At 42.0% G+C, this 10242-nt stretch overlaps 1 protein-coding gene across 4 annotated transcripts; it reads right to left on the minus strand.

Annotated features, from left to right (window-relative positions):
• Positions 1-240: 240 nt before the first annotated feature.
• ZNF706 (zinc finger protein 706) lies at positions 241-9916 on the minus strand. 4 transcript variants are annotated; one of them, XM_047842326.1, is made up of 4 exons: positions 9834-9916; positions 5210-5346; positions 3166-3273; positions 241-2465 (listed from the first exon to the last, which is right to left on the minus strand). In XM_047842326.1, exons 2-3 carry the CDS (start codon positions 5342-5344, stop codon positions 3178-3180), a joined length of 231 nt encoding a protein of 76 aa, XP_047698282.1. In that variant the 5' UTR covers positions 5345-5346; positions 9834-9916; the 3' UTR covers positions 241-2465; positions 3166-3177. The 4 variants fall into 4 exon arrangements, with proteins under 4 accessions (XP_047698282.1, XP_047698283.1, XP_047698284.1 ...); XM_047842327.1 differs by lacking the exon at positions 9834-9916 and adding an exon at positions 9248-9513; XM_047842328.1 differs by lacking the exon at positions 9834-9916 and adding an exon at positions 8896-9231.
• Positions 9917-10242: the final 326 nt, after the last annotated feature.

Raw genomic sequence — 10242 nt, forward strand, 5'->3', positions numbered from 1 at the left:
GAAGGCTTCAGAATGACAACCTTTTCCTTTCCCCTTGTTAAGTACTCTGTACACCTAAAATAGACCAAACTTCAGGAAAAACAATGAGAAATGAAAGAAATCTCTTGCTGCCTTTAGAATGACTGAGCTCTACCCTCAAGAGGCAACTCTGAGTTGAGAAATTAAAAAAAAAAAAAAAAAAAAATGGGAAGAGGCAATATAAAAATCTCCTAGAATGTAGAAGAAATTAGACTAGTTTAGTTTTCTTTAATATCTTCTTTAATAAGACATTACAGCACACAACTGAGCCCCCAGTGTGTCAGTTAAACATGGGGATGTAGATCCATATGAAGTAGAATGAAACAAATTTAACCTTAACCCCATTCCTTTTGGCAATTAGTGGAAATACAGAATACAAACGGACCAATTCTCTCTCAGTGTCTCAGATTTTATAAAGTCTTTGAAGACACCATAAGTTTTATAATGAACTTTGCTGTGGTCTGTTAAAGAATCTTCAAATTAAATAATGAGGATGCTTAAGAATTTTAATTTTCCCCTTAGAGCAAATTTAACTCAAACATAATAAAGAAGGGATTGTAACTAATAATCCTTACATGAAGTATGAGAATCAATGTCTTATGCAAGACCAATGCAGCTATTTTCCTATCACTGAGATATAAAGTTAAATATGGTGTCTTCAGCTGCTTATAAAAAAGGGTTAAATACAAGAACAAAAAGCTTTTATTCTGAATTACAGCCAGTAAAACAAATGAAAAAAAAAAAAAAAAAAAAACCAAAACTTGTGAATGGTTTTTAAATGATTTGTTACTAAATATAAACATACATATGGTCAAAGCACTTTTAAAAACCTTTAAATTGTAATTTAACCAGAACTTCTGTTAATACCCACCACAAGCAATCAGGCAAATTCTAATGTTCTGGTAACCAACATATTAGGAAATAACAGATATTAAATCTGAACTTAGGAAATTACACGGAAAAAAAAGACTATTTTAAAGTAAGAACGTAACAGAAGTTGCTAAGAAACTATCACCACTGAAGCTTTTCCTCGTAAATATCTTATTTTAAACTTACAGTGAAGTCAAACAAGGTGGGCAGAATACGCACAGCTATGAAACAAATGCAGTGATGAATTACAGCAGAAAGAGGGAACGTGCTTTGTGACCCACAGGATCAGATTCGTGGCTCTAAGCAATTACCAGTAAATAGTTGAGTGTTCTTCCTATTATATTAACTTCAAATTTTAAACTGAGTTAAAGCAGTTTCACCAGTAAAGCTAATAGCTGACAAAAGCAAATTAGAAGGACCCTAAAATTAGTCTTCCTTAACTGGATGGGATATACCTCATCCATCGGAACCAACCCACTTCCCCATCCTTAGAGCCAAAAGAATGTGGACATTGGCCTATTTTAATACTTTTCTAGTTCAGACAAATCATACTGTACAGTCTTTGATTTCAGGAACCAGTACAAAGTAAACTTCTAAAACCAACCATTCACTTACAAACGAAAGGAGGGAGAAGGTTCTGGGAATTAACCCAGCAGCAAGTCATTCCAATCTTCCTATTAAGGGAAACCACTCATAAAATTGGCCAAATTATTAATAAATTCCATCAAATTTGGAGTTTTAATCTCAAATTAATGAACCTGAAGAATTGTGAAAGAATCCATAGGTGTAATTTATATAAGATAGATCTTTACCAGTTCACATGTGATCCATCAGGTTTTGTATTAAACGAAAGCTGGATTATTTCGTTACGGCATATACTTCAGAACCTATTCTTTCAGAAGGGCTCACTGAAAATCCAACCACATTAAGAATTTGTCAGTTATCTAGAGGGTATACCTGGCTGGCAGCTACGGCCAGGTCACACAGCAGGCTAAAATATTTCAACCTCAAACACAGGAAATGATCAGAGGGGGAAATGACACGTGGTGGTAATATACTAAGGCAGCAGGTAAGTCATTCTTCACCTAGACCAGCAGCTGCCAATAAAACTATGAATGAGTCTGCTCCAATGTAACTAGCGAACCTGCCACTGAGCTGAGAAAGGGAGATAGGAACTGCGCTTGCAATTCTAGCTGACGAATTCATTAGATTTTTGTAAGGCAAATAATGTGGAAGGTTAGAACAGAATTTCTAGAACCATTTATCCTGTGATGTTGTAAAATCAAAGTACTACTTTATTAAATGAGTTATTTTACACAATATGAACATCAATATAATTACAATTGTAAAAAAATTTTTTATAACAAGGATGGACTGATTTTCAGATTTCCAAATCAGAGTCAACTGTACATTTACACAGAATTGTCTTTGCATGAAGCCCAAAAGGGAACAGCATAAAAATGAGTGTTTCTGTAGCCCCTTTATTTTTGCTGATCAACAGTTTGTTAGAAAAGCAGCTGCAGGTTTGTTACCTAAGGTCTGAGACAGTAGAAGAGCCAAAGGTGTCGTGAATTCACCTATAAAACATAAATGGAATTTTCAGTGAATGTAAGCATTGCACAAATACCACTTATATGCATTTCAAATGTCTGAGAAGAATGCACCACACGCCTAAGCTACCAAGTCATTCTGATGGATCTGTCAATGATTTTATACACAAATCTTTGATAAATTTACTTTAAAAAGGAAGTTATCTCACACCATCACCACCACTTAGGGAAAACAAAAACCACACAAAAAATGTAAACTGATTATTTTCAAGCCACTATCAAGTTTATACAGTGTAAGCCCACATTTTGCTACGTATCTCAACGCGTTCAGAAGCTCTGTTAAACACTCTAAAATACCTGCAACAAGGCACTCAGGAACATTGTTCTGCATCATTTCTGGGAGCAAGACCCTCAAATGCCTTTGTAATAGTTACTTTCTTTAGGCTGGTAAGTCTCTTCCATTCTTGGACCAGAGCTGGCCAGCATCACCTCAGCCCCCCATTTTGGGCTACAGTAGTAAAAACTTGGGTGTTTCAAAGGCATTGAGAAGATCTGGTTTGGGAAAATGGGTTTTTAACAGTTGTGAAGGTAAACACTAACTTAAAAAAGGGGAAGCAATAAAATCTCAGCTAGAAAAAAGGTAGACATTAATTTCAGTTACAGAAGATAATTTTGCTCTCGTATACAACCTTGACATTAACAAAGGAAAAGACAAAAGGTCAACTACCTGTAAACAACTTTATGCCTGAACATCAGCCAATTCTGGAGGAAGTGGAGTCTTAGGATGCTTGCTTTCAAAGTGCTGCTTGAAGGTCTTAGGGTCTGGCATTTGTGTCTAATTTTAAAAAATGTGCAAAAAAAGAGTTAGACCTCATTCATGAAATAAAAATGTGTTAACTTTTCAAATCCTGAGCCTGCTCACGATAGACAATCATCTCAAAATACTTTTAAGTTCCTGCAACTAGTGGCTGGCATATGAAAAAGGACCTTGTAACAAAGAAATTCCTAACGTATGACCGTATTTCACATATGGAGAATAGGTGGGTTACATAAAGGATTCCGCTTGTTTAACAGGAAACAAGAGATAACATTTACTTAACACATTATGTTAAGCAGGTTACCTGAATTCTCATAGGACCTTCCCAGTAATCTTAAATTAGTTCCTACTATTATTCCTCATTTCACGTAAGAAACTAAAACCTAGAGTGTAATTTGTCCAAGACCTGTTTCAACCTCATACTGTACTTGTTCTCAAATGTTACACTACACCAACTTCCCTAGGCAAGGACCTTCAGTAATTTATTCTCTTGCTCAGGCAGTTAAACAAAACATGAAATACAAGTTTTGGCTATTTTTGGGAGTTTAAAGAGGTGAACTACTCTACGTCTTTTATTATTTTTTAAAACTTGATTTACTTATTTAGTGTGTGTGTGTGTGTGTGTGTGTGTGTGTGTGTGTGTGTATGGGGGGGGAGGGAAGGAGGGGCACGTGCAATTGGGATAGGGGCAGAGAGAATTCCAAGCAGGCTCTGTGCTGTCAGCAGAGAGCCCACTGCAGGGCTCAATCCCACTCAGGAGCAGAGATCAAGAGTCAGATGTTTGAGCCACACAGGCACCCCTACTCTAGTACTTTCAAATCGAGGCATTTACTCATCAGTAATTTAATGAAATTTACTTTTACCCTGTCTTTTTCCAAAGAGAATTTAAAGCTGCTCAATTGCATTATTTTGAGTGTCTCAAAGCTCAGTATGAACAAGATACTTAATGTAATAGGTTTTGTCTCTTAACAAGAACTTTCATGTAGTTAGAAACTTCAATTTCATCAGTAATGCCTTCAGATGATAAACTTTAGTTTTGGAATCGTGTCTTACCAAGATCCCTTCCCACAACCCTACCAAGGTGCAGGGCTTTGGAAAAAAATACATATACATATGTATACATGCATATGTACTGGACCACCGTCACTATGTGTTTTTCCTTTGGCACTTCTATTCACGAACTTCAAAGGTGCTGAGCTTAAAACAAAAAAGCAAGAAAGAAATTGGCTTGGAACTGAAGAAAAACTTCTTTGAAAGGAAGTGTGGTATGGTGGCCTGGAGGGTGGGCTCAGGAACTAGACTGCCCAGCTTCAGATCCCAGCTCTTCTCTGTACTAGCTGGGTGACCCTGCACAAGTTATTTAATCCCCATGGCTCAGTTTACTTTTCTGTAAAATGAGAATAAAAGTCCTTTATCTCATAGGGTGATTGTGGGGATTAATGGGCTCATACGTGTAGAACACCAGATATGCACTCAATAGTAGTTGTTATGACTACTCTTCAAATCTAATAAAACATATGAATTCTAGGAAAGGCCCTAACGTAAAAATACTCCGTAGAGTTTTGCAGACCTCCTAAGAATTCAGTGAAGAAAAAAGACAATTATATAACCAGGGGTATACTTGTGTCTCGTACAGCTCTAAACTAAGACTGTAGATCTGACTTCTTACAAAGTTCAAAGTGTAGTATCTGCCCTGAAGAAGACATCTTTATTCTTCACGAGGAAAAGGACTTTGCTTTGTTCACTCCCTTCCCCCAACACCTAGAGAACTGTGCCTGGCCACAGGAGCCATTCAAAAAAATATTTATGGAAGAGACAACTGAAGATGGAAACCTAAAATAAGCAGCTCTCCAATCTATCTATTTTGCCATGGCTGCAAAACTTTAACCTCGATACAGCAACGTCTAAGCAAAGAACTGTCCACAGGAGGGTTATGCCGTCCCACTCCCCTTACCCTACAGACAGTGCAGGTATATATTAAGGCAGCTTTGGCAGCAGCCTTTTGGTCATGTCCTTGTTTCTTCTTTTGTCCAGCTTGCTTTTTGGCATTTTTCTGCTGCGACTGAATCTTCTGCTGTCCACGAGCCATATCTAAAAACAGAAGTTGAGGCATTAGAGTGATTAATACCGAGTAACCGAAGTATGGTAATGCTCTCAAGAGTTGAAGACTTACGTTTTATAGAGCTGTCAGTCAAAATGTATGGGTTTTCAAATTCTCACATACAATGCTACTAGAGAATAAATTAGTACAACCACTGTCAAAAACTGTTTTGGTGTACTCTATAAACCTAATAAATCCACTCCCAATATAAATGCAAATGTACATGTACACCCAACAGAAATGTTGTGCATTTCCCAACAGAAATGCAAATGTACATATCCACCCAAAGGCAGTACAAGAATGTCCAGAGTACTTGTTTCCAAGACTGGAAACAATGCAAATTCCAGTTAATAAAATGGATACATAACTTGTGGTATACTTATCAATGGAATACTACCTGCATTCACAAAGAAAAAACTATGGTTACAAGTAACAGGGTCGTATCCAGTGTTAAAGAAAAGAAGCCAGACACAACATACGGATTGTATACAGTTCAAAACAGGCAAAGCTAATCTAGGAGGTGGTGACTGGGAAAAAAGGGCATGGGGGGCAGTTGATATGTTCTATCTCTTGATCAGGGTAATGGTTATATAGTTGTGTTTACTTGTAAAAACTCACTGAGGTGTACATCTAAGATCTGTACACTTTGCCGTACGTAACCTTCAAAACTTTACCAAAGAAGTTTAGCATTCATCCCCAAGCAATTGCTTGATCACTTTGCAAAGGTACTTTCCCTTTCTAGTATTAACTGTCATGAATTAAGATTCTTACAATTTAAGAGAAATTTAGAGCTGTCATCTAAAGGTTCTGAAGGAGATCCTAAGAGCAATGGGAACTGTTCTCCTAAATACTCAGGTTACATAAAACCACTATGCTATTCTAAATCTTTCTAAACAATTGATCTTTGCAGGATTGCTGGAGAAATTACTAAATAAGATTAAATTAGTTCCCAATTGAGAGAATAAACCTTGTAAAAAGGGTAAAGGTACCTTTACAAAAATGAAAGGTACCACTTTTTACTACTGATAGTCTGAAATGAAGCTAAATGGGTTAAAAATAAATGTCACTGAAAAAGTTACTTTTACTTTTTCATTAAATTTAAGTCTCCGTGGAGCACCTGGGTGGCTGGGTTGATTCTTGATTTCAGCTCAGGTCAGGATCTCACGGTTATTGAGTTCAAGCCCCACATTGTCCGTACAGAGCCTGCTTGGGATTCTCTCTCCCTCCCCTGCTCTTGCTCACTCTTCAAATAAACTTATAAAACAAAAACAAAAAAACAACAACAACAAAAAAGAAGAACTGCAGAAACTTAAAAAAAAAAATTAAAGGCTTCTCAAACCAAGAAACAGACTCTTAACTATAAAGACCTGATGGTTATCAGAGGTGGGTAGGGGGATGGGTGAAAATAGGTGATGGGGATTAAGGAATACACTCATCATGATGAGCACTGAGTAATGTATAGAATTACTGAATCACTAATATTGTACACCTGAAATTAATATAACACTACATGTTAACTCTACTGGAATTAAAATAAAAACTTAATAAAAAAACATTAAAGTCTTCTATTGGACAACACACATTAAACCTGCTCATAAAGGGCCTAGGAGCCCCAGCTACCTTTTAAATATATTGAAATTGGGTCCTAAGTAGAATTCCTATGTATAGCTTTGACTAGAAATGCAATTAAGTTTTAAACTTCTTTTTTTTTTTTTTTTTCAACGTTTATTTATTTTTTGGGACAGAGAGAGACAGAGCATGAACGGGGGAGGGGCAGAGAGAGAGGGAGACACAGAATCGGAAACAGGCTCCAGGCTCTGAGCCATCAGCCCAGAGCCCGACGCGGGGCTCGAACTCCCAGACCGTGAGATCGTGACCTGAGCTAAAGTCGGACGCTTAACCGACTGCGCCACCCAGGCGCCCCAAGTTTTAAACTTCTAAATCACTGCAGGGCATGAACATAACATGGACCTACATCACCTTTAACCAGAAAACAGTGCTGGCTTTTTCTGACTGGGATCCTAATTAGTTAATGGATATAAAATCAAAGCATTTCATAGAAGCACATGAGGTTCTCCCCGAAAAAGGGAAACTGAATACATAAATACACTGCTTGGACAAGTTCCCACTAGTATTTAACACTGAACTGAAAGTCAAGTAAAATATAGAAGAGACTCAATGCTTTTCTAAAAAGCCAGCTATTTTAACAAACTACAAGAATTTTTAGTATGCTAGCCTAATGTAAGAACCCCGTTCCCATACAATGGTAAATATTACCAGATGTGTTAGTCCTTGAACACCAAACTTCCATTTTCGCTTTTCAAAAGCCAAATATTTGTTATTTCCAAGCCAAACGGAATGATTTTAAGTATATTTAAGTACAAATGTTATGGCAGCATATCAAACCTGTTCCCACTGAAACCGTTTTAGATACTTGAGTATGATGTGGATGCTAACAGGTATGCAATCTTTATGTATCCCAGTCTATTATAACATCTTGTATCAGTACCTTATGTTAGAATACTTCAGTCCTCTCAGGCTTCTGAACTCTTCTACACAATGTCTGCCACGCATGCTAACACTGATTTTGCGGGTAACCTCAATTGTTTTAATGCCACTAATTCCAGAAATTTCTTTGATAATTACAAGATAATAGCTATTCTGATACCACTTTCAGGCAGTGCTCTGTACAATGTCATGAGATGAATATTATTTTTAACTTTTCCACCTAGGACTTCTCCTAAAATATAACATTACACCATAGATTTAACCTATTTTCCGTTGTCATCTAAAGTAGTAAATAAAACCATAAAAGCTTTGATAAGTAAAGACTGCTGTCGCTTGTTCTTATTTTTAAAACAGAAAACTGAACACCCCGTAAAGGAAATCGAATCAACAGTCTAAATGCGAGGGGTAGGCCCCTAACTTCCAACAACTCACTGCATTAATTTCCTTTCTGAAAGCAGAAATGCAAACGAACAAGCCACCTGCTTTTGGACAGCTCAACTTAAGAAATGCTCTCAAGCCAAATCGAATTTTCTACAAAATCTTAAGCACAACTTCTTAATTACATACGACAAACTCAGGGGCAACAAGTCACTTACAAATACCTTAAACGCAGATTTTTAATGTTACTCTTATTTACTGTAATTTTCCGAGAGGGCTGCAAAGAGGGAAGGAGAACGAATAAAGAGTTGTTCTAAAATGAAGAGCTTTCACAGGAGGCAACAAGTAAGGAGTGCCCCCTAAGATCCTCTTAAAACCCAAACAACTGAGTAAGAAAAGATTTTTCGATCCAGGAAGTAGGATCATTCTCCATAACCATCTGAAACGAAGAGGCCCAGGCAGTGATCAACATCCTGACCCCCACGTTTTAACTCCATCCGTTCACCGAGGGTAGAGAAAAGCACCAGGAGTAAGGTCTATCTCACCCAACACTTGACCGACCCCAGCTGCAGCCCGGCCCGCCTTCCTTCCCAACCGGCCTCTCCCGCCTCGGGGAGCTCCTTCCCCGGTCCGGCCACACAGCCCCCACCTACCCGCCACTCCGCACAGATTCCGGCCCGAGACGCGCCTCCCCGAGGCTTTGGCCGCCCCAAACCCGGCCCCTTCGGCCACGGGGAGCCCGGGCCTCGAGAAACCGACCAGCTGCTGTCGCCAAGGGGTAAGGTTACCGCTCCGCTCCGCGGCCTGCAACCCGGCCACCTGCAGGGCCTGGCAGGCGCCCGAGCTCTCCCTCCTGCCCGCGGCCCGCGCTGGGACAGGACGGGCCGCCGCCTGGGAGACGGGGAGGCCGGCGGCCCCTCGCGACCCGCGGCGACCCCGCCGCCGGGCCCCCACCCCGGCTCCCGGACGTCCTGCGGCGTCAGCGCCGCCCCCACTGCCGCTCACCCGGGCCGGGACAGTCTTGCGTCGGAGAGACCGCGCAGCGCGAGAGGGCCGGGGGAGGTGGCCGGAGGGAGAGCAAGGGGGAGCGCGCCCAGCACCGCTTCGGCCTCCTCCACCCGCCAAGGAGGGGAAAGAGGAGAGCGGAGAGCACAACAGCCCGCGCCTCGAACCCGCCGCCGCGCGCGCCCGCCGCCGCCTCAGCCTCGGGGGAGGCCACTACGCTCGTGCCCGCGCACGCCGCGCAGCTCTCCCAGTCGCCCCAGCGCCCGCCCGCTTTTCGCCGCCCACTCGCCTTCCTGCTGCGGCCACCTCCCCCGCCCCTCCTCTGCTCGCACGCCTGCGCCCTTTCCGGTCGCGCAGGCCAATGGCAGCGCGCCCCTATTACATAAGCGCCAGGGGGCGGGGCCTGGCGGCGCCGGCGACCCCTGCGAGACGGGAACTGCAGGGGACGTCGCCCTCTGTCCCCGGCGCCCCTCCTCTCCCGCGTGCGCTATGTAGGCGGCTTCAGCCGGCGCCGCGCCGCGTGTTCGCTGTCCTGCTGGGTGACGGCCCGCGGCGTGTTTCACAAGTCGCTCGCTAGCACACTCACTCGGGCGGCGGCCAGCCTCGGCCCCCGCGGCCCTTAGCACTCGCCTCCCGCCTCGCCGGCGCCCTGCTATGCTGTGGCTCCGGGGACTGTCCGGGAGAGGTGCGCCAGCGCCGCGGCGGCGTGGGACACCGGGCAGCCCGCCACCCGGACGCACCGCCGCCCTCGCCCCCAGTGCGGCCCGTGGGCCCGGCAGCTCCTAATAGGGACGCGGCCTTTGTTCTCTCATCGGCCTCCCTTTACCGCGTTCCCACGGAAACCCCGGTTAGTTAGTTAGTTAGTTAGTTATCTATTTATCTATCTATCTATCTATCTATCTATCTATCTATCTATCTATCCATCCATCCATCCATCTATCCATCCATCCATCCATCCATCCATCCAATCTGGGGTTTTTAGGGAGTTCAGGATT

The sequence above is a fragment of the Prionailurus viverrinus genome, chromosome F2 (assembly GCF_022837055.1).
Source record: "Prionailurus viverrinus isolate Anna chromosome F2, UM_Priviv_1.0, whole genome shotgun sequence".
Classification (NCBI taxonomy): Eukaryota; Metazoa; Chordata; class Mammalia; order Carnivora; family Felidae; genus Prionailurus; species Prionailurus viverrinus.